General features: G+C 41.5%; 1 protein-coding gene and 1 long non-coding RNA gene across 3 annotated transcripts in view; one reads left to right on the top strand and one right to left on the bottom strand.

Annotated features, from left to right (window-relative positions):
• ncanb (neurocan b) overlaps positions 1–24,426 on the top strand; it is a 180,817-nt gene that overhangs the window by 143,528 nt on the left and 12,863 nt on the right. The window contains exons 12-14 of the mRNA XM_039607316.1: positions 9,384–9,542; positions 14,034–14,116; positions 14,328–14,472. Coding sequence (XP_039463250.1) covers positions 9,384–9,542; positions 14,034–14,116; positions 14,328–14,472 — 387 coding nt within the window. The remainder of the gene's footprint in view (positions 1–9,383; positions 9,543–14,033; positions 14,117–14,327; positions 14,473–24,426) is intronic.
• Positions 2,708–24,426, bottom strand: part of LOC120436377 — a 27,839-nt gene continuing 6,120 nt past the window's right edge. The window contains exons 1-3 of one of the 2 annotated variants that reach the window (XR_005610365.1): positions 4,417–4,548; positions 3,542–3,648; positions 2,708–3,329 (exon numbers count right to left, since the gene is read on the bottom strand). This is a non-coding gene — a long non-coding RNA (uncharacterized LOC120436377). Of the gene's footprint in view, positions 3,330–3,541; positions 3,649–4,416; positions 4,549–24,426 lie in introns of those variants that run through there. The other variant, XR_005610366.1, reaches the window with a different exon arrangement.

Here is a 24,426-nt window from a genome sequence, read left to right as displayed (position 1 = left end):
TTCTCTGTCTAAGACAAAGGGCAACTTCAAGAGCTAATTAAAAAACTGCAGTTCCTCCAAGTGCCACTGGAGGTTGACTCCAAACAGTAGTCACCTGAGTTCAGCTTTGCAGCACTGAATAAAACATATTTATACTCTGATACAACAAATGCTTTGGGTTCTATTTGATTTTCATGAACAAGACGCTCTCATGACTCATCTAGTGACTCTACTGACCAACCAATCGGTGGCATGCAGTCTAACGACATCACATTGTAGTACCTGCTTGGATCACTTGGAACCCCGGCCAAGACCTAATAGAAAACCATGAAAACTGTAGTGAACTGTGCCAAGTCGATCCAAGTAGGTACTAATGGAAAAGGGGCTGTACTGTGAAGCACTGTTGTTAAGATTTGCTATAGAGGTAAACTGACATGATTTAACAACTAGTCAGGTAGCAATTTTCATAACTTCAACAACTAGAAAACCCTTAGATCGGGGTGGTAATTCTCTAGTGATTTAGTTGCAAATAACCTCTTTCATTTAAACACTGACATGTGTCCATTGTTTATTTGAATAAACTAACGTCTGATTTAGACTGAGGTAAATCTCTCTGTATAACGTAACCTACATAAGTGGTTGATATCATTGCCAGCAGAAGAAACACAGAGGGAACTTAAGCTGCTACTAAAAGTAACAAAAACATTAACTAAAACAGGATGCAAAAGTGAAACTCGTCATCATAATAAACACAAGGTAAAACATGAGCAGTGATGGGAATAATGGTGTTACAAGTAACGGCGTTACTAACAGCGTTACTTTTTTCAGTAAAAAGTAATCTAGCTAATTACTATTTCTATCCTTACAACGCCGTTACCGTTACTAACAAGAAAATGCGGTGCGGTCGTGTTACTATTTTTCAACAAACAGACGGTTGAAGCTGTGTTCAGCTTACCACATCTTATATCAGTCGCACGGAAGTAGCTGTCTACGTAAGTAATCTGGGCGCTACAGCGTTTAGCAGCTGCGCGCGCTCCCGCGGGCGGCAATCACTTTTTGACACAACACCTGGAGCTAGGGGGCAAAACAATCGAATGAGTGCTGCTGTTTGACTGTGGAACACTAAAGTAGTCGTGGTAAACCAATCACACGACCACTTCAAGATGGCAAGCAATAAGGTGATATATACACGTTTTTATATTGTGTTGATAGGCCACGTAAAACCAGAGTCATGATAAACAATATATACACGGCGTTTTTTCCTTAATAGTTTCGCCACGTTTGCTATCTAAGGACAGCGCTAGCAAGAACTCTCTGCTTATGACCAAAAAACAAGAAACAAAACAAAACAAAAAACAGCCCGTTGGTGTTGGTGGAAAAATGCACCATGTCGGCCAATCAAAAAATGATATGGCAACATGACATTTGGTTGTTTAGGAAGAGGGGGAAGTTTTAGGAGTGACAGGGAGAGAGAGAGAGAGAGAGAGAGAGAAAGAAAGACAGCAGAAAAAGAGAGAGAGCGAGTTTTGAGATGTGAGACATTTGTGACGTTTAGCGTGTTTGGAGTGTGTAGTTAATGTGTTGTCTTCTGTAGTTAGTGTGTAGTGTTGTGGATAGTTTTGTGTTGTGTGTCAGAACAATGAGGCGACTGCTGTCTGCAGGTAGAAAACAGGAGTGATACACCTGCTTTCAGGCCTGCAGGTATCAGGCTTGTGATGTTTTCCTTTATAGTGGACAGAAATTATTTTGCAGTGGCACACAGAATTTGTGTGGCATCTTACTGAATGTAGAACACCTGATTGTTATGTAAATAGTTTGAAATGGTTATATAAAAAAAGGGTAATAGGTAAATCGGTGCAAATAACTTTGTTGTTTGCAAAACTTGTGCATATGATTTTTAAAATTGACAGTTTATATTCGCATTTAAAGTTATGAAATATGATTCAATAAACATGTTTGTGGTTGTTACAGTAAAAATATAACTTTTTCTACTCGGATTTTATGTTTTTTGTCTGATTATAGATCAGTTGTGTTAATACAGTATGTCAAAAGGAAAATATACCTGTACATTCAGACACGTGAGGTTGTGCTGAAAAGGATGATACCAAACAATAAATCGTTTTGTTTTTTTGTTTTTTTGTTTTTTTTAACCTGTCCCGTTTGGTTCTTTTGCCATCAGAATTATTGTCTAAAGGCGAAGAAAGATGCCCAACGGATTTACTTTACCAAATTGACCATCCCAGCCTTGCCGTAATGGTCCATTTGATTCACCTTTTATTGTTTATTTTATTTTCACTTGCTGAATACGGGACAGACTTAACTGGGGGAAAGAAAGGGGAGAAAGAAAGAGGGAAAGTAAAACAGCGGGGAAGACGGACGGGGAAAAAGGGCAAAAAAACAAAAACCAACAGAATAAGCAGACAAAAAAATACATATATCGATCATCTGGATCACCTGTTGAGAAAGAAAGAGAAAGCAAGCAGAAGAAAATGAGTAAACAATAAATAACAAAACAATAAATCGTTTTTAAAGGTGAAATGTAGAGGTCAAATCGAAAGTAGTTAAAAATGGCCAATTATACCCTAGACCCCATGGTTAAACATTTTTTTTAAAGTAACGCAATAGTTACTTTTCAAGTAATTAATTACTTTCAGAATCTTGTAACTCAGTTACTTTTTTGAAGAACTAGTAACTATAATTAATTACTTTTTCAAAGTAACTTGCCCAACACTGAACATGAGTCAGTGACTCAAAGGTTTTACAGAGAATTAAGCTTACAGTCTAGCAGAATAAACAAATCAAAACCCAACAAACACAGATTTGAAACACTTGGAATCACAATATAAACTCAACAGAAGCCCAAACTCACTTATATTCACAAGGGATTCAAAATCCCCAACACATTACACTTTGTTAATTAATGCAGCAATTACTATGTGGGCGCCAGTTTAACTCACTGGTTAAGCAGGCAACCATCTGCCATACAGTTGTGATGCAGCGTCCTGGGCAGGCAAGAATTTAAAAATCAAGTACATACTTTTTAAAGTGTATTATACAATAATAAAATGTGACCTGCTCTGTCTGGAGGTGTAGGTGTGTTTGCCTTCCTTAAGCTTTACATTAGCTGCAAACCTTTAAAGCCATTACCGGCCTACTCCTCTTAGAATAACACTGGCAAAGATGCAGACAATGGATGTACACCAATATATTAACATCATATGCTAAGTACACACTGTGCCCACCCGTATAAAACGGACCAGCTGTGTGCCTGCTGTGTGAATTGTTGCCGTTTCCGTCTAAAGGCTCCTGTTGCCCTCTCTTTTACCTCAGCCTCCTACATCAGCATCAATCTGCAAAGACACATCTATGGGATAATTATGCAGAATGAGCGCTCAGACTGGCATCAGTCATTCATGTTGCACTCTGAAGCTTTCTTTACTGTAACATCCATTACTCCTAATTGTGAGAATCACACTATTAGAATGTTCCATTAATCAATGCAGCACTCATAATAACCATTATTAATTCCTCAGCCAGTGGCACATTCTTGTCACATTCTCACCTTTATCAGCAGATTCTTGCTGTCTCTCTCACTCATTTCCTCTCTCTCTGGACTCCTGTCATCTGCCCTCTTGCAAATGGCAACACTGGCCTGTCAGCCTTCAAAGTCTGAAACGGCGAGAACACAAAATGGCAGCACACGCAAACACGCACAAACGCGAGCACATGGCGTTTCATCATTCAGGAGATCTAAAAGAGGCGAGTAGCAGCAGAAATATTACTTGGTGATGTGGATAAACGACCCAATCAGTCAACTGGAAGTGTATGGCCTTTTATTTCCTAACTGCTGTTCACTAAAGTCTGTGGGAATATTAATCGCTGAAATGTACCCCCTACGTCTCCCTCCTCCTGACAGAGAGAAAACGGGAAAAAGAAGACGACTTGAATAATGTCTAAATATTTGAAGAGGTTGATGTGATGTCTGGCTTTGAGCCTCACTGTCAGCGAGTGGGAGAAGAAATCAGCAGAGACTAGGTTGAAGATCTGAGGGGGAGAAAACATGCCTGTTTATTTTTGATCTCTCCTTTTTCTTTCTCTCTGTCTTGCTTTACTTTCACTTTCTTTTTCTGTCTCTCTCTTCTCTGCCCTCCCACACTGTAGCTCATTGCTTTCTTAGCTCCCATTTTTTGTTTTCCTCAGACTCCACTTTTTTCTCAAGCCTAAGTAGAAGCCTATGAAAAGCCCCTGTTTACAGTTTACAGCCCCCGTTCTAAAATGACTGGTTAATGCCTAATTAGGAGCAACGGTAACCTTAAATACTCACTGACTCCCACTGTGGACCCCATAGCAGAATGTGTGTGAGTCAGTCAGTCAGTGTGTGTGTGTGTGTGTGTGTGTGTGTGTGTGTGTGTGCGTCTCTCTCTTTGTGACACCTACCCTGATTCTCCTGTCCCTGTTCCTGTAGATAACAACCCTTTCTCCACTTCCATGAGCCAAACTGGACTCACTCCCGATTGTAATACAATGTACCAGCTGCCATGTGGGTAAACACTTTGTGCAGGTAGCTAGCGGATGTGATGACAGAGTGAAAGAGTGTGTTTGCAGTCAGCAGAGGAAATGACAGCAGCAGTGACTGATTTTTGGTCCCAGAAGACCAAAGATAACACTGTGCTGGCAAATGCTAATCGACTTTGTGTGTTCAGAAGTGTACTATCTACAGGAAGGACGGCTGGAAAATTCAGCACGTCCCCTGCGAAGCATCCTTAATCCATCCCTTTCCTTGCTTAGGGCTCATCATAGACTGTATATAAAATACTGCATCAAAGATTCATATAGTAAGCTTTATGCCACCAAAATACTGCATAGTCAGTCCTGTGAAACCTCTGTGACAGCATTTTGCAACTTTTTGGAACTTTTTTATCTTTTGGTCCCACCCACGTGGTAAGAAATATAGATACAGTTACAAAGTAATGCACCAGGGATGTGCGCCTGCATGGATTTGGCTGATTATAGATGATACTGGGTTGCACTGCAGAAAAAGTTGAGCCAGGTTCAACTTATTCAACTGTGTTGTTTGGCTGGAGCCCAAGGGTGCTGCATCAACAGAATAGCCATATCCAAACAAATGAAAAAGCTGTTTTTTTCCACACAGGACTTCTGTTGGTCGAACAGTCTGTTCTTTTTCTTTTGAAGATTATTTAAGCAAGCATTAAGGGGGAAAAAAGGCTATTGGCGTCCTATCACTAATAAACATGCAGGCTTAGGGAACCAAGAATTAAAGACAAATGTTTGTCTGGGGTATTTTGCTGTTTTATGCTTCTTTTTTTCTTTTTTTTACTGTATGATCTTGCTGGAGTTCAGTGAGCTTCATAATACTTAATGAAACTTTTTATGAGTCATGAAAAAAATAAAAACTACCACATTAGTCATCCTTATTTTGAATGAAAGTAAAAGACACCGAGATAGCTTTATATTTTATATACAGACAGATTTATGAACACTTTCTGGTCTGTGCAAATCAACAAGTTATTTTTGCCTCTACCAGCCAATGCTTTTTCATGCTCTGTAAGAAGAAGAGTGCTGTTAATGGACTTCAGTTCTCTCACCTTTATCTCCTTGCCTTTGCTCTCTGTTGCAGTCATTAGTGATTGTTAACATTTCTGTTCTTGAGAGCTTTAAAATGGATTTAACTCAAAGATGCCTCAAAAGCAAAAGCCATTAGATTCTTTTTTTTTTCATCTGTGATAGCCAGGAAGTTATATTTTTAGGTTAAGTAGTGTTTCTTAGAGTGTCAGCTGAGCTTACATGTGAGGGTTTTCACTTGTTGAGACAAAACCATTTTTGCATCTTTTTTATTTAAAATTTGAATCATAAAACACATACTCTTCAAAGTCAAACTGTAAAGGAAAAGAACCAGCAGCACTAAGTCCCCATCATGTGAAAGCAAATTCATTCTAAAATGAGCAACAACCTCCACACAAGTCCCAATGTGATGTTAAAGCCAGGCTCATCTTGTTCTGAAGCAGCGGGGCGGACCAGAGAGCCAGTGAGCTGCCCAGAGGAGGCTGAAACTGTTAAAATGGCTAATTGGGTTTCATGTCATTAGCGCGTTTTGAGGTCATCGGATTAATTCCCCAGACTACCAAGAGACATTTGAGCAGGAAAAGAAATGAAGTGATACTCCACATTTACATCATTTACAACACAGTAGTAGCCAAATGTGTGCTCGCACCACTGCCCAGAAGACAGTGTTATATCAAACAAAACCAGGGTAATCTGGAAAGCAGTCCTCTTGATGATTTAAAAAAACTGACTATTTTTTATTAGTAAGTCGTCAAAAGACGATAAAACTGATCAGACATTTGGTGGAAGCTTTTGGGCTCTGACGTATCCAGAGATACTATAGACCAGCGGTCCCCAACCTTTTTTGTGCCACGGACCAGTTTATGTCCAAAAATATTTTTACAGACCGGCCTTTAAGCTGTCACGGATAAAAACAACAAAATAAAACCAGTACCGGTACCAAAAAGAAGAAGATTTATTCATAACACCAAGGAAAAGACCCAGGGAAACAGACTTAACGATAAAAAATAACAATAAAAACCCTGAAAACCATAAAGTTCACATCCGAGCCTCAACTCTCGCAGCCCGTTACCAAACGACTAACGGACCCATGGCCCGGGGATTAGGGAACGCTGCTATAGACCGATTTCTTGTGGGGAGGTTTTGTGCTTTTGCAGGTGTGAATGTATCTTTATGTGGAAAGATTTAATCAATGCTTTGGCGACCATCAAAATGGTCACAAAACTTTAAAGTTGTACATTTGGAAAAAAGTGAACTCAAGTGGTTGAGTTTGAAGATAGCAATGCTAAAACCCATAGATAGTAAAAAGATGCTGCAAAGGTGTGACAAGGAGGCCATTTTTATCTCAAATATAGGATAAATCATCAAGTATCTAAATTATACATCCCAGCAAGTACTCAAGGAAAACAGTGGTCTGAAGATTCACTGCTGTACTTTTTGTGACTAAAATTTATTTATATATAGATGTTTTTTGTATGTTAATGATTCATGTCAAACAGCTGACATTTTAAACCTCGTTTCATATGTAAGGAAGTGCTAAATCTTCTCGTTTTAAAAAATATCAGTTGATCCATGTCTTGTGGACGCACAAATCTCTCTTCCTTTAGTCAGTCTTCCTTAAAGATAATCTGCTGCGAGTTAGGCATTAGTCATCCTGCCCAGTGTTTAAACCCATGTGTGCTTTGCTGTGACAAGATTTTGGATGTTTTTTTTTTATTTTTTTCGTAATTGCCATAACCAACATATTAGACTTTGAAATAAGAACAAAGTAGGTCTGCTTTTCAAATGATGAATATTTAAAAACATCAGCCTTGCCAATATAAAATCCTTTAAAAAACGGACTATGTTTTATTAGTAAGTCAACACAACACGATAAACCTGATCAGACATTTGATGGAAGCTTTTGGGCTCTGTCGCCATTTTATACTCCGTCCAGTGAAAACATATTGTTAGCACCCCAGATGTATGTCTGACCTTCCTGTGACTACCACTCATTTTAGAGAATGGACTTCTTGTTTATGTAGGAACCGATTTTCTTCAGGCCTCCTGTAAGGGGCTGAATGAATGCATGTCAAAGAGGCCAGTGGATGTATGTTGAATTTCAAATAGTGGAGAGTGCCACCAGGGCTTTAACGAGTGAGATAATTGAACAGGCACTTGCCATGACAAATTTCACTGACATACTGTGTGCAAACATTATTGTCATTAATCATTTCTCTGCATCTCTTTCTGGCCCCATGTGCGCATGCATTCAGCCAACATGATCATCTGTCTCATTTTTAAATGACATAGCACTGCTCTATGTTTATTGTTTGAGACATGACAAAGAAATGATCTTCAGTACAAATATCCATTAACATGTTGCATGGTGTGTAGACTGTAGGAGTTTGCAGACTGTGCAGCCGTTTTATACTTTGCTCATTATCCTTGCTGACTTACAATAAGTTTGTTGCTCTAACACTCAGAAGAGGCACTTGTCATCTTCTGAGTCAGCTAATGCATTAAGCGCCAAAAAAGAAACAGAAAAAGTCCAGTCTTATGAAATACAGAATGTATTTCATAAGACTGGACTTTTATATTAATTCAAGGAGAGTTTTTCCAAACTTCACTTTCAGGCAAAAAATGTAGCTCTACCTGAGGAGGCGGTGTTATGGTGACCCAGTGCAGTGCATTTTGTGAACTTGCGTCATTGCACTTCACAGCAGAGTACCTCAATGTCCCTGAACACTCTGAAAGGAGGAGAGCTTAACAGTATAAAAGCCAAAGGTTTGGAAGCCCTTCTTTAATATTCCTGTATAGAAAAGCTTTCATTACGGACTCCTTTCCTCTTGTCTTCTCTCTTCTCCTCTGCTCTCCCTCTTCTTTCCATGGCCAAGACAGCATCTCTCTGCATACTAAGCAGGGCCCCATACGGCCCAATTTGCACTGCCCAATTTACTGGTGTCGCTTCACATTTGTTGGGGGAGAAGCTGAGGCCATTTCCCTGATCCCCACAAAGAGGGAAGGGGCACGAGAGATGGTGAGGATGAGGGAAAACTGGAGGTGGCTCAACTGACAGATCAAGCCTGAACCACATCAACTATGACATTTAAACTGATACACGTATATTCACAGACACACATGCTCACAGACACTTATATCTGTGCACACATACACAGTCCAAAGCATAAAATGAGAAGCCAAACACACACCGCATTACAACTCACAGTTGCACAGCTAACCCCCAGAGAGATGAGGAGAGAATAGATGGGAAAGATGAAGGGAAAGAAGGAGGAAGGGTTTGGGGGGGGGGGGATAAGAGGGAGGGACAGACACTGTGCTGACAGGACTGTGACAGGGCTTAATTACCAAGCGAGCACTGCACACTGGAAGCAATTTCTAAGGATTGTTGTCATTTGAATAGATTAAAACGCCCTTTCACTGGACTAAGCTGTCTCACCAGCGACTTGCCTCTGCTGTAGATGAAAAGTCCGAGGCAAATCAAAGAGGAGAAGACACCGGCAGAGCCGAGGGAAGGAGGCAGAGAGGGGTGTCACAGAGGGCACTAACAGCAACACCATGTAGGGTTTTTTTGTTTGGTTGGTTTTTTTGCTGCAGAACAGGAGCATGTTGTGTGTGGATGCAAACATAAACACTAAATTAATGATGGTCTCCCTCTCTTAATGCCCAAATCCTCCTACCTCTTTCCCGTGCAGCACCATGTGGGTGTTTAACAATTAAAAAAATCTCACTTGTCTTCCCATGTGGATTTAAATTGACTAATAACTGTCTTTTTCAATTATCTTCCCCTTCTCTTTCACTACCCTCCTACATACCTGCAGACACCGAAGGCTGCGAGCACACATGGAGGAAGTTTCATGGCCACTGCTACAGATATTTCACCCGCAGACACACCTGGGAGGATGCTGAGAAAGACTGCAGGGAGCACAATGGCCACCTGGCCAGTATCCACAGTGTGGCTGAGCAGAACTTCATCAGAGGTGAGTGAGGAGAAACGGGACAATAGCAGATTTGGCACAGAGTTCAGTTCTTTCTGATGTTGTTACTCTGCAGAAAAACTAAAGTTAGGAAGACAAATTTGGACATTCAAGGGCCAATAAGTCTTGCTATTTTTCTGCAATGTTAGATGACAGCTCACTAGAGCATGCCCGAGGTTAGGTGGACATAAAATCTCCAAGTTGAAACCTCAGTTAATGAGACTCTAGCAACTTTGACACAGCCATTCTAGGAGCTAAATGCTAACAACAGCATAGTAACAGCAGCACCATGCTGATGCCACCTCCTTAGTGTTTCTGCCTCATGTTTACCATGTTCATTGTTCATTGTCAGGAGCTGAGGCCTATGTGCAGTTCTGTTTGTAATGGAGCCGTCCACTTAGTTTATGATTGTTTATTATACCCACATCCATTCATCTATCCATTTTCTGCCACAGTCTGGGTCACAGGGACAGAGATGCCAAGACCTACTTCTCCCTAGCTATCCCCTCTAAGGGGACAGTGAGGTGTTTCCAAGCCAGCCAAAACATTAATTTCTTCAGTTTATCCTGGATATGCCATGGGCCTCCTTGTAGTAGAACATGCAGGAAGCACTTTAGCTAGGAGGCATCCAGGAGGTGCCCAAGAAGTGCATCCTATTCAGATGTCCAAACCAACTGAACTGATGCAGAGGAGTTGTAGCTCTCTGCTGATTTCCTCCTGAATAACCAAGCTCTTTAGGCTCTAAGGCTGAGCCCAGACACCCTTTGGCCACAGCTCATTTCCACCATTTGTATCTGCGATCTTGTTCTTTTGGTCTCTAACAAGAGCTCATGGCCATAGAGGAAGGTAGGAATATAAATCGATAGCTCGCTTTCTCTCTTCACCACAATCAACAGTTTCTGAGTCACTGCCACACCAGTCCATCTGTCAGTCATCCACTCTACACCTTCCGCATTTGTGAATAAGACGCTGAGATACTTAAATTCTTCCACTTGTGGTAACATCAACAAAATATGCTTACATTTTTCAACTGAAGATTATTATGTTTCAGTGTTGAGGACATCTGAAGATTTAGTATTAGAGAGCATCCTCAGATAGATATTCACTCTTTCTATTTCATGTCGCTATGTGTCAGAAATATCTGGTGACACTTGTAATCACCAGTCACGTTTAAAGAAGACATTGCTCAGTTTAAATGATGGTGCTGATTTAGTAATAATAGCCTAACCTGCTGTCACTTGGATGGCTGCCTTTGCCTCCTGCACAAAGCTTTTAGAGTGGAGTGAGTCATATATACTTTTGTACTTTAGTATCATACTTGGAGATGACACCTGACCTTCCCTTTTATGTTTTCCCTAACTCAGTATTAAATATCTCTATAGTTCAGCTGTGGACGGATCTTAAAGGACTTGATTTTGCTGCCGTTGAAAATAGCCTTAAGGAGCAAAGTCTTTTCAGCTAAATATATCTATCATTTGTTGCAGTGAGATGACCCTGCAGGCCCTGATATAAGTGTCTGTACAGTAAGTGATATTGATAGTGCTATATTCTTTCTGCAAATGTTATTTTTTTCAACTTTTGTGGTAGCTTCACCAAAGCAAATGAATCCATAACCTGAAACTTAATAGGAAAAAATGAACTTGATTTAATTACAATTATTAGGACTTCTGAGTTTTACGTATGTGAAACAGGCTCATGCCTTGGAAAGGTTTATGACTACTTTAGTAAGATCCATATCTTTTAACATAAAGATTTGCATTTTAGGTGGTAGGGGGCATTAAGTTACATGAATAGCATACAAAAAAGGTGTGTGACATCACCAAAATATCATCATACATCTCTTTTCATGGGCACTTGTCTGTTCAAGGTCATCTCCTCACGCACCTCCAGTTAGCTTCCAGCATAGCTGCTATTTTTAGAGCACTTAAACATGGTCCATTCTGACTAATCAGGTATATAGATCTGAGTTTTTACCACAGACATCAACCTACTGGGACAGCAAACATAACCTTGTGTGACGGAGTGACTTTTGTGTCAAGGATCATCCCTGTTGATTAGCTCTGGATCTCAGTGTACAATCCAGAGGCCAAGCAACAGCTTTCTGGGTTTGAATCTGCAGCATCCAAAATAGACATTCACAGTTTTGTCCACTGAAGACTGTCAAGGCTAAGTCGTAATGTGTGTATTGAGGTGCGTGCCATTACTTCCCAGATTTGGCTTCATTCGGCTTCATACCAGTTAGCCCGCATCTCCAAAATTAAATATTAGTTGAAAGGTTATCGTTTTCATACTTTGGAGGTTATCCAGTGCACATGACAGACCCACACATGCAGGTGGTCAGCTGAGGAGTTAATGATCATGCTCTGTATTTGTAATATGAACAGATGAACCGAGATGTGCTGCTGTGGTTGTTTTAGTATGTAATTATGGTGTTTGGTGTCCTTTCCTGTTGTCCTGAATTATTTGCAAATCCTATTTTAAATTTTGCCAAACAGTTGAAGAGCTAAATACTGCTATGCTTGTGGTTTAATGTGAGCTCCTTGGCTCTTCCACTCATGTTCATTGTGGACTTAAATATTTGGCCACAGAGAGCAGTTTATTAGTGCCAGTCAGCATTACCGTGCTAATATCCATTCAGTTTTTCTTTGGTGTCCCATAAAGCTTCATCTCTTCATTCACTTGTGTTGTAATAAGACCTGATCATCAGCAGCAAGCTATTCTGGATCAGCCGTCTGTCCCGAGCAGATGCCAAGAAAGGACAGTACCATCCACCTAGCACTGATCTTTCTCCTATTTGCTCACCGTTACCAAAAAGTGTGTTTAATTGCCTCGAAAATGGACGTCTCCACCCCTGCAATAAGAGGATCACAGCCATTAGGAAGATTAATGGGCCTGGTAATGATGTTAATCAGATACACCATGATTGAAATTCCATTACATACAGTATGTGCAAGCACATGCACATGGCTGGCCTACTGCACACAGAGATACCCCACACACATACACACACACAAATGAGATTAACCCAAAACACCATTAGGGAAATATCCTTTCACACAAACAAAAATCTCATCACAAGTATACCGCAGACAGAACTAATATATCTCTATTAATGGTCATCATTCATCTGAGGTCAGCCAGCTCCAAGACTGTCAAGCTTGAGTCAAGCTCATGTGTGAAACCTGCACTAAGAAGAATAAGAGTACCCTGAGTCATACTACAAAGCCCTCCACTGTTTTACACCAAGGGTCAGTTTACGGGCCACAGTGTAGCACTGCCAAACTCATGAAACAGTTGTTTTGATCCTTACTCTGGAGGAGCTTTGTGAAGTTTGTGAGGGTCAACATGAACTATTCATGATGAGATGGTTTGGGTTTTTTGGGTTTTTTTTTTCATTTCTTTTATATGTTTTTTATTTTATATATAGTGAAACTGTTACCGGCTGGGAGTGTGGAAAGGAAAAGCAGCAGCCACATTTGATCCTGACCTATACTACAGCGTGATCTCATAGTCATGTAAACTAAGGGCCTGATGAGGCATATTTCTAATGCAATAAACACAATCGATTCAGTAGAGTTCAGTTTTATTTATATAGCGTCAAATCATGACAGCAGTTGCTCCACTCTCCTTAATAATTTAAGGTAGAAACCCTACAAAAATCCACAGCTCAATATTGCAAAAACTTTATATAGCTGTAGTTTTCATCTCTTTTAGCGTGATACCTCTGACCAGTGGTTTTCAAACTCTTCATGCCCAAGGCACAGCAGAGGGAGAGCCAGATTTTCAAGGAACGCCTGTATTTATATCAGCACAAAATACCCTCTGTGCTATCCACTTGTATTGTCGGACTAAGGCACTTTTGGCTTCCCTTTTGCAACATCTGGACCAAACCTAGCACGTTTTTTTGGTTCTGTGTTTTTGTTTTGTTTTTGAAAGAGTGTTGCAACAGCAAAAGCATATGGCTTCCCTTCATCACCTCAGCAGACACTTTCACACTATCCAATGAACAGTCTGCCTCTATATAAGATCCAGCTTATTTGGTAAAAAGTGGCTAACTTTCTCCAGCAGGTAATGTCCTCAGGATGAGGCCAGTGCAGATAAAGTCATGTGACAGGTAGTTTGCAATAGTTTTTTTCACTCTTTACTTTAGGTGCTGGCTTTTCAGCACTGGTGTTTTGTTGCTTCACACAACAAAGTGATCAATTTCCCACCTGAATCAGGGTCTGTGATGTGTCACAGCCTCATGACAAATGTTTTTAAAGGATTTTTTGGCAGAAATGAGTGTGTATCATGTACTTATACAGTAAACTATAGAACAACAATTCATTCATAACAATTTCTTTGTAGTATGTTATAATAATAATGTCTAGATGTCAAAAAATACATTGAATTGCCCCATATATGTCTTTATTGTTTATTTGTAGGTGTGGGTACTGTATGTCGTGCTCTGCAGTTTTCTGTATTCATTATTTTTGTTTGCAATTTCTTACTCAGGTCTGAGCCATGACAACACCTGGATTGGGCTAAATGATCGGACAGTAGAAGATGATTTTCAGTGGACTGACAAGATGGACCTGGTGAGGATCCAGCTGTTTTTGTTTTGTTTTGTAGTCAGCTGCTGATCCCAGGGTACTTAAAGCTCTTGGAGTTGCAGAGTAAATTTTGATGTGCTCATTGTAGCAGCAGTCGCGATTCCCAACAAAATGTTTTCTCCACTGCCTGTAGAAAAAGTAGCACTTTTTGCTCAGGTTTGTTTCTTTAACCTTGCCTGCTTGTGTATGTGTGCAGCAATATGAGAACTGGCGTGAAAACCAGCCAGACAACTTCTTTGCTGGAGGAGAAGACTGCGTGGTGATGATTGCTCATGAGAATGGCAAATGGAATGACGTGCCCTGCAACTACAATCTGCCCTACGTCTGCAAGAAGGGAACAGGTGAGAACAACACAGGGGGAAGAAGAGGAGAGGAGAGTTTTCTGCAACTGAAACAGTTGATAAAGATGACTGAGAAAAGAGGTAGGGAGGCAGAGAGCAGCAAGATGTAAATTGGAAAAAGAGGAAGAGGTTGCAAAGAGTGAGAGGTGTCAGATCTGAAGTGCGAGGCAGCAAGGGATCGGACTGAAGAAGGCAGAGACAGAATGAGGATGTACAGCTCACCGCGCTTTGCTGTCAGCTCTTTAGTTTCAAATCCTGTACAGCCTTTAAAATAGAATCACAAAATAGAAAGGTGATGAAAAGTTCTTGAGACTGTGTTTTTTTATGTAAAGCAGCTCGAAAATGCTGCACACTGTCTCTATCAAAGCACAGAGACTGACAGCGCACGTACCTTCAGGTGATTCTGAATATCCTGACTGTGTCATACTTTACATTACACACATCTTTGTGTGGTGCAAGAGATTAAGACCAAGCCTCTTCAGTCACTCTGCATACCTTAGAGTCACACTGCTTGCGTCTTACAAGCCCTCTCTGTCTGATGTCCTGTCATCCTCCAGCATCAACTTTAACAAGTTTTCCACACACGGCTCATGTCCTGACTCGATTTTTTTGTTACCCCTGTGCTGTTTTAGTTATCATTGTATATGCCGCTACCTCTTCTTTATGTCTCCTGTTTCGGCTGTCCCATCTAAGTGTAGGCTTCTACGTGTTCCTCTGAGAGCATATTAGAGCTTATTTTTTCATACAGGTCAAACTTGTGATCAAGGGCAGGAGGCTTGACATATAAATAGGTAAGCCAGGCTGGTTTAGAGCAATACTGGGGCACAAGAAGACACTGGCGGCTGCATTTGAAAAAAAAATTATCCTGGAGGTTTTTGTAAATGGTCTGCATTTACCGAACACTTATGTGAGTTGAAGATTAAAAATGTAAATAGAGCTCTTTTTCACCTATTCATCAACTATAAAAGTTACATCATGGGTTAAAGATGACTGCAGTACAGAGACAGTAATGAACACTGAGGTGGTTGTGCAAACTTTTATAAATCATGATAGGCGTTAGTCTTTTTTTATCAAACACTTTGTCAGTAGTCAGGATTTCCTCAGTGTTTAGAGTTTCTTCTTTCCCTTACAGATAGTGTTAATAGACTGATAATTTTCGTACTTCTTATATGTTTGCAAATCATTGATATGTTGGATTGGTCTTTATTTCAGGTGTTAATTGCCTCTCAATCTCAGGCGATGCTTACGCTTTGCTTTAAGGAAGCATAAAGGTGTCTTGTTGACTGTGCTTTTTTTAATCACACTCTATTTACTTCTAAGTTGCATTGTTACAACATTTAAAGCATTCTGGTCTTCCCTGTTAGAAGCGTGGGTATCATATGGTTTTTATCATGTCCCTGCATTTCTTTTGGAGTTTTACACCTGGATTCTCAGGCCAATTTTTTTTTCTTTCCTTGCTTGCCTCTGTTAGATCCTGTCACCTGATGTTCATACAGCCTGACTTTAAACTGAAAAACCTAACATGAAAACCTCATTGATGGCCATCATATCAAATGAACCTAACCATTTGTGCTTATTTGTACCAGGTATAGAGAATGTAATATTTGTAGCCTTGTGAACAGTGTCATCATTTATCTGACAAATACTAAATACAAAACCAGTGTGTGAAAAGTCTTCCTGATTCAACAGCTAATAGAACCAATTCAATAGCTGGTAAGGACCAGATTTTTTATTATGCCCTGATAGAATTGAAAGCGGGTGTACTTTCTTTTTTGCTTAATTGTATGTGTTTTTTGATGGATAGACAGTTCTTTGGTTAATCTGTTCCCCGGTACATGATGTGCTGGTATCTGATTGAAATGTTAAGGAATAAATGAAAAGTGCAAAAGTGATAATTACACAGTTGTGGCACTTTAAAAAGAAAACATCTTTGTCACATTTAATTGATTTTGTTTGAAACTTCATGTCTGTGACTCATCCTCATACTCAACAGTCTTTTTCTGTATTGTCCTTTACTCTGAGGTCTATGCTCTGGCTCTCTTACCTCTCTTACCTTAGATTTAGTTTATTTTTGTTCTTGGTTCAACTGCTGGCTTTGCTGTAGTAGAAAATGGCATTCTGAAAACAATTTCCATAAGAGCACTATTACTTCAAAGGTTTTATGTCTCAACCACTGTTTGCCACCCGCCCTTTTTTCTGCTCTGTGATTTCAATTTTGTGCAAATCACCAGTCTCACTGTCCCCCTATCATCTTTCCTCCCATCATGGAGTTGAGTATTATAAGTTCGAGTGTTGGTATATGACCATGGGAGTCTGCGGTCTTCTCTGGAGTTGGATTGAGTTGTTCTTTTCAAGTCTTATGTGTGTTTTGGGAAAATAGGATCAGCAGCAGATGTTGGATCAGCCAGTTGATCGTGAAGACGTGTACAGAAAACGGGCCGCTGCTATATTGGTGTATCAAAGGAGAGCGGTTTCCCTTGTGAGCAAGGTGTTGCAGCACCTCTGCTGCACACTGTCACAAGTCCCAGGCATACAGCCCACCTCTGACCTTAATCAGTCACTTACAATCACCAGCATCTTTTCATCTTTTCCCTGCTTCCCTGTCATCCTCTTTTTCACTCACTCAAGTAACCCCCATGTACTGTCTGATCGTATCAGGGGAGTTCTCAGCTCCATGCTGAGACTCATTTCTAATTACCCCAGCTCATGTGATCTGATTGTCTTCTCATCACACGAGCCAATCGGGCATCTTGATCAGCTGCTTGGGGGGTCAGTTAGGGTGGCGTGTTGTACTTATAGTGATGATTTCTTTTATTTCACTAGCTGGGCCCACATCCTCATTTTAGGTTTGACAGCATTTTAGTAGGTAAAAGTGGATGCTTTGACATGAATTGAGCTGCGGTTTGGGGAAGGCCTCAAAGGGTCCTGGCAGATCCCCATGTACTAAATAGAAGTGAAGAAGTTAAAGAATGGAGAACAAGGAGGGAGGGAGGGTGGGGCACGTAAACGAGAATGATCAGCTTGCAGAACTGGGGGAACCTATATAGATGACAACTGGAAGGAGCGTGTTTGGAGGCGTGGTCCTGCTCCTGAAATTCCGATAGATAATCTCCAATTAAGCAAAGAGACCTGATGCAGTCATCTCATAAGACAGTACAGTATTAGTACTTTGACTCTACTCATTGCACTGTACTGTATTTTTGAATTTGGGTTGGAATAATATTTCTAATGTACTAATATTTTTTACATTTTTATAGCGGAAGGTTCAGTTACCTTTTTGTCCTTCAAGGACTACTTTTTACTTTCTTACTTTGGGTCCATTTCAGAGCCTGTACTTTTCCACTTTTACTTGAGTAAAGAAGTTCCTGTTACGGTCCTGAGTCTGTGGACTCAGTGTTTTTCTGTTTGTATTAAGTTTTCCTTGATTTCATGATGTGTTTTGATTTCTGTTGTTAGTATCCCTAGTTCCTTGGCATTTCTTGTGTTCTAGTTCTTAGGTTGTGGTTCTGTTACTTCTGTTCAGTTTCCTGTTTTACTTTGAAAGTCTGTGTACTATGTCAGTGTGAGTTTTGCCTCCCCTTGTCTTGTGATGTCTGAGTCCCAGCTGTGCTCTCCTCCTGTTTCACATTCCCTAATTACCTCAGTATGTATTTAAGCCCTGTGTTTTTCCCTGCCTGTTGTTGCGTCCTCCACATTGGTTGTGTGTGTGTTCATTGTCGTCTACCGTCAGCATCTCCGGTCTAGTTAAGTTTAAGTTGTTGTTTATGTAATGCCAAGCGTGATTCTCCAGCAAATAAAGCTGCCGTTTAAGTTCATGCTTTGTCTCCGAGTCCTGCACGTGGGTCCAGCCACTGACAGCCACACAACTCACCGTGACAGTTCCTTCAGTACGTCAACTTTTAGTGGAGTATTTTTAACACACTTAACTCACTACTTAACTACTTAACTAAAGAAAGTCTGTACTTTTGCCACCTCTGTAGAAGGATATATATATCTATATCTATACAGCTCTGGCCTTTTTTACTAAAAGAGATGATCTTTGTAGGATTGATTAAACTTGTTTCAACATTCAGATGCGATATTTGATTCCTGGATCAACGTTATCCAAGTAAGGGATAAAGAAAAAAGCGAAACTGATTGAGTTCAACATTTACATTTGGATTACGGTGACAAGAATGTCACGCAGTCATCTGCCTCTGAGCTCTTCTAGCAAGGATGAGAAGAAATTTACCTACAACAAGACATGTAAGTATTACAAAATTATTCAGTTTTTTATGGCTTATTACATACAGAGGGGGGAAATCTAATTTTGCATGACATACAGACACTGTGAACGCTTTGGGAAATAACAGGTTGATGTCAGTGCCTTCAGCTGTTCATGTGTCCACTGGGGTGTAATATAGCCACTGTGTAATACACACAAACCTGCTATTTCTGAATTCTATTTTGTATTTGCAAGAGAAGCTTTACCAGCTTCTACCTTAGTGTGAGACCTACAAGCCTTTTATATAATTCAAAGGGACAGATATTTATGAATTTTACTGGAAAATAGTGCACATATTTCCAGTGTAATAATATTTATTTTGTTTGTTTTGTCTGATGATGAGTCTAGCCATTCAGAGAGAAAATGGAAGGTAAGAAGAAAATGGCTCTCCTCGCCAACCCTTCCTGACCAGGCACAAACTTCCCCCAAGCTCCCCACATATTCTCCACAGGGACATGCCTGCAGGAACACAGCAGAAGGTCAAGGCCTGCAAGCAGCCCTCCAAGGAAACGCTGTCTGACCAAGCCAGACTGCTTACCAGCTCAAAGCTACAATATAAGCTACATTTTTCAAATAGTCTTTTTTTAATTTAAATAAAAGTGGAGGAAAAAAATCCTACTTGCAGTTTTGTGTTTTTGCTTCTTAATATCTGTAGAAAGATGGCGCCGCGGATGGCAGCCTCGGTACTGCGCTCTCTCGCACTTTTCTTGTTTCTGTTTATTTTCTGCGCTTTTGGTCACTCAGACCACATCACTTTCTACAGAGATCAACTGCTAAACATCAGGCAGTCGTCTCACTATAGTTCTTATCCATTTTTCACAAACCCGGAAAGTTTTTTGGAGATTTTAGTTGGAGGCGCAGCAGCTCTCTGTGGCTCCTGGAGAAGACGTAGACGGGGGAGTCGCGCTGGTGAAACTACGTCGGCGAGGATTCCGCACGGCACTCCCCTCCATTCACCTCGCGAATCTCCGCTCTCTTCCAAACAAAGTCGACAAATCACTGCTCTTAAACCGGACTAACAAGGACTTTGCACGCTCTGCTGCCCTCTGCATCACTGAAACCTGGCTCAGTGAGCGAGTCCCTTAAATCTGCCGGGCTTCCAACTTCACCGGGCAGACCTCGAAACGGAGCTCTCAGGGAAAACAAAGGGTGGTGGAGTCTGCTTCTACATTAATGAAGGTTGGTGTACTGATGTCACCGTGTTACAGAAACACTGCAGCCCACACTTGGAAAGTTTTTTCATCAATTGTAAACCGTTTTATTCACCACGGGAGTTTTCTTCCTTCACGCTGGTCAGAGTTTACATCCCTCCTCAGGCCAACGCGAACAACGCACTATGCGAGCTGGCTGACCAGATTACCACCCTGGAAAGGAAATTCCCGGATTCCTTTACAATTATCCTTGGGGATTTTAACAGAGTAAACTGTTAGGGTTCAATGTTGAGAGAAGAATCCATAAAAACCACAGATCCAGGCGTGTGCAATTTAGACGGCATTTTAATGAACACATGTGTGAGTTCAACAACCCAATCAGTGTTGAACTGAACTTACAATCATGAGACAAGGTTCTATATGGGTACAATAACAAAGCCCCCCTCTTTTACAAAAATAGACAATAGTACAGCTTACGTCAATCCAAACCACAAAATGTTCCCTGACCTTTAACATTGCTCTAAAAACATTGTCTTCGGTCGGTGCTTCCCCTCTTCGCTGTCGCTCGTCTGGTGCACTTCCTCTAAGTACGTCGGCACACTTCTGCATTTCTGTGTGTATGTGTCTGCAGTGTATGCTACGTACGTGTCATGACCTCTCACTATTTGTCTGTGTGTACGTGCAGAGTTTGCATCTGCTTTCTGAACCTTAGTTGACCTCAACTTAAGCAACCAACCAGGCTAAGGCCATCCTGTGTGTAATGATCTTGACTTATATGTGAAATATATAAACAACTGTTTCAATCTACCACAACTGCTTAAGGCTTAATCCGCAATAAATGCATACTAAACACCCTTGCACTTAAACTTCTGGCTTCAGTTTCACTTCTGCAAAACATGCTCTGCAGACGCGTTTTGTTTCCTGTCTCATTTTGGCACAGAGAGTATTGTCCTGTCTCTGCCCTCTACACAGAGATCATAAAAGCATTAATAACATTTAAATTATAGATTCAACAGAACCATTTAAAATGGTTCTTCTTTGGACCTGTAATAAAGGCTATAACCATATATTTGAACATCTGAATGCATCTGAATGCAACCTCACTATTAATACTGAAATGTTAATGATGATTATAAAAATAGCAGCAACTAATAGCAGGACAATATTTCTATTCCTGACAAAACCTAAACCACGAACTCCCTAAATACAGACAGCATATAGACTGCCCCACCAGGGACAACATCATACTGGATCACTGTTACACCACTCTAAAAGATGCCTATCGCTCTGTGCCCCGGGCAGCTTTGGGACATTCTGATCACTGCCTGGTCCATCTTATTCCAGTCTATAGGCAAAAACTCAAACGTGCCAAGCCTGTAGTCAAAAGTGTGAAGAAGTGGACTAACGCAGCAAAGCAGGAACTGCAGGACTGTTTTGACTGCACTGATTGGACTGTTTTTGAAGCTGCATCTGATAATCTGGATGAGCTCACGGACACTGTGACATCATACATCAGTTTTTGTGAAGACGTGTGTGTGCCAACAAAGACCTTTTGCACATACAACAACAATAAACCATTGTTCACTCCTAAACTCCAACATCTTCGTAAGGTCAAGGAGGACGCCTACAGAAGTGGTGACAGGGCCCTGTACAAGCAAGCCAGGAACACACTGACCAAGGAGATCAAAGCAGCTAAAAGGATCTACTCCCAGAAGCTGGAAGAACGGCTCTCAGCCAACGACCCTGCGTCAGTGTGGAGGGGCCTGCAGGAAATCACCAGCTATAGACGCCCCCACCCACTGTTGAAGCAAACAAAGACCTGGCCAACGAGTTAAACACTTTCTACTGCAGGTTTGAGACGGACAGACTCCCACGCCTCACCCTCCCCTCCCCAGAGGCATTGTTTCAGACATTGACCCCCCAACACACCTCCCACCTCTCCCCCCTTCACCCTCCCCAATCCAGTCTCAACGACCACCACCACCCTCTCCAATCCAGACTCAATGACCTCCATCACACCTCTCACCCCCCTTTCCTCCTCCCTGAAACTCAGAATACACACTGTGGATGTGAGCCGACTATTTCAGAAACAGAAGCCCAGGAAAGCCCCCGGACCAGACGGTGTCTCACCCTCCTGCCTCAAAACCTGTGCTGAACAGCTGGCTCCCATCTTTACTCGCATCTTCAACAGATCCCTGGAGCTGTGTGAAGTTCCCTCCTGCTTCAAACGCTCCACCATCATCCCTATTCCCAAGAAACCCACCATCACAGGACTGAATGACTACAGACCTGTCGCCTTGACGTCTGTGGTCATGAAATCCTTCGAACGACTGGTGTTAGCCCATCTGAAGGACATTACAGGCCACCAGCTGAACCCTCTGCAGTTTGCCTACCGGGCAAACAGGTCGGTGGATGATGCAGTGAACATGGGGCTGCATTACATCCTGCAACACCTCGACCGCCCGGGAACTTATGCCAGGGTCCTGTTTGTGGACTTTAGTTCGGCTTTTAACACCATCGTGCCTGAACTTCTCTCCTCCAAACTCTCCCAGCTCAGCGTGTCACCAGCTACCTGTCAGTGGATCACCAGCTTCCTGACAGATAGAAAGCAACAAGTGAGGCTGGGGGAGATCACCTCTGAAACTCGGTCCCTCAGTATTGGTGCCCCTCAAGGATGTGTCCTCTCACCACTACTGTTCTCCCTCTACACTAATGACTGCACCTCCAAGAACTCGGCTGTTAAATTCCTAAAGTTTGCAGATGACACCACCGTCATTGGCCTCATTCAGGATGGTGATGAGTCTGCATACCGGCAGGAAGTTGAGCGGCTGGTACTCTGGTGCAGTCAGCACAATCTGGAGCTGAACACTCTTAAAACTGTAGAGATGACAGTGGACTTCAGGAGACATCCCTCAACTCTGCTCCCCCTCACCATATCAGACAACCCTGTGTCGACTGTGGAGATCTTCAAGTTCCTGGGTACCACCATCTCCCAGGACCTGAAGTGGGAGACCAACATCAACTCCATCCTCAAAAAGACCCAGCAGAGGATGTACTTCCTGAGACAACTGGGGAAGTACAGTCTTCCACAGGAGCTGCTGATCCAGTTCTACACTGCAGTCATTGAGTCTGTCCTGTGCTCCTCCATCACAGTCTGGTATGGTGCAGCCACTAAACAGGACAGGAGCAGACTGCAGCGGACTGTACGGGCAGCAGAAAGGATCATCGGCGCCCCCCTGCCCTCCATCCAGGATCTGTACCTCTCAAGAACCAGGAAACGGGCAGGGAAAATGATTACAGACCCCTCACACCCTGGAAACAGACTTTTTGATCTGCTGCCCTCTGGCAGACGGTACAGAAGCCTGCAGACCAGGACCACCCGACACAGGAACAGTTTCTTTCCCCTCGCCATCTCCCTCCTAAACAGTTGACCTGTCACACTGCCCCCACTGCCAGACTGCAACTGCACCTTATGTACATTCTGTAGTATTCATTCCACTTCATTTCTGTATTCTATGTATATAAGTTTAGATTGGTTATTTATAGTTGGTTTACACAGCTTTGTGTATGTATGTGTAATGTATATATAGACACGTGTGTGTGTGTGTGTGTGTGTGTGTGTGTGTGTGTGTGTGTGTGTGTGTGTGTGTGTGTGTGTGTGTGTGTGTGTGTGTGTGTGTGTGTGTTTATGTGTGCGTGTGATTTACATTGCTGTGCTTGAGAGCCTCCATCTACCGGAACCAAATTCCTTGTATGTGTCTGCACATATACTTGGCCAATAAACACGATTCTGATTCTGATTCTGTATGTTTGGGATGCACGGACTCGATTAAAACACACATTATCTGCAGCTTTTTCTCCTACACAACACTAATGAACCCTCTGGTTCCTTTAAGCATGTCTAAGTGCAATCATTCATATGTTTTGGTTTTTCTCACTTCTGCAGCTGGTCCGTCAAGTTATTGTGTCCCAGGAAGCACTTCCATTTTCTTTAGTGTTTTTTTTTTCTATTTGTGTTTTTTTTATTACATTGTTATTCTGTTTTGTGTACTTTTGCAGCTTTTTTCTAATTCCTGGTGTTTTCGCAAGTTGCAGTGCATTTGACCTCTCAGAGTTGGGCATGTGTGAAACATCTCACCTAGGAGACATTAACTTCCTAAGGCCCGAACTCTTTCATGGCATGGATTTTTATTTCTCTTTGCTATTTGGGCTGATTGGGACCTGATGAATGTAAAAACAAAGAATTACCTGATTCTTTTTTTTTTTACCTGATTTTTCTTTCTCAGAAAAATGAGATCTACATATGAGGACATTCGTTTTAAATTTTGATAGAACAGTGGAAGTATAATGTCCTCTTAAGTGGATAGACCCTTATAGAGCAACATTTAGTATTTTGGTCTAGACAATCCAAAATGTGATGTCCACATATGTGGACATCACATTTTGGAGGAGGTCCTAGGAGGTTAAGGATGTATCCTAGTCAGATGCATCCAAGGTCACTCCCAAAGCTTGTAGACATAGGTGAGGGTAGGAATCGAC

Source organism: Oreochromis aureus, linkage group 23 (assembly GCF_013358895.1).
Source record: "Oreochromis aureus strain Israel breed Guangdong linkage group 23, ZZ_aureus, whole genome shotgun sequence".
Classification (NCBI taxonomy): domain Eukaryota; kingdom Metazoa; phylum Chordata; class Actinopteri; order Cichliformes; family Cichlidae; genus Oreochromis; species Oreochromis aureus.
This window is presented reverse-complemented; position numbering and strand designations above follow the sequence as displayed.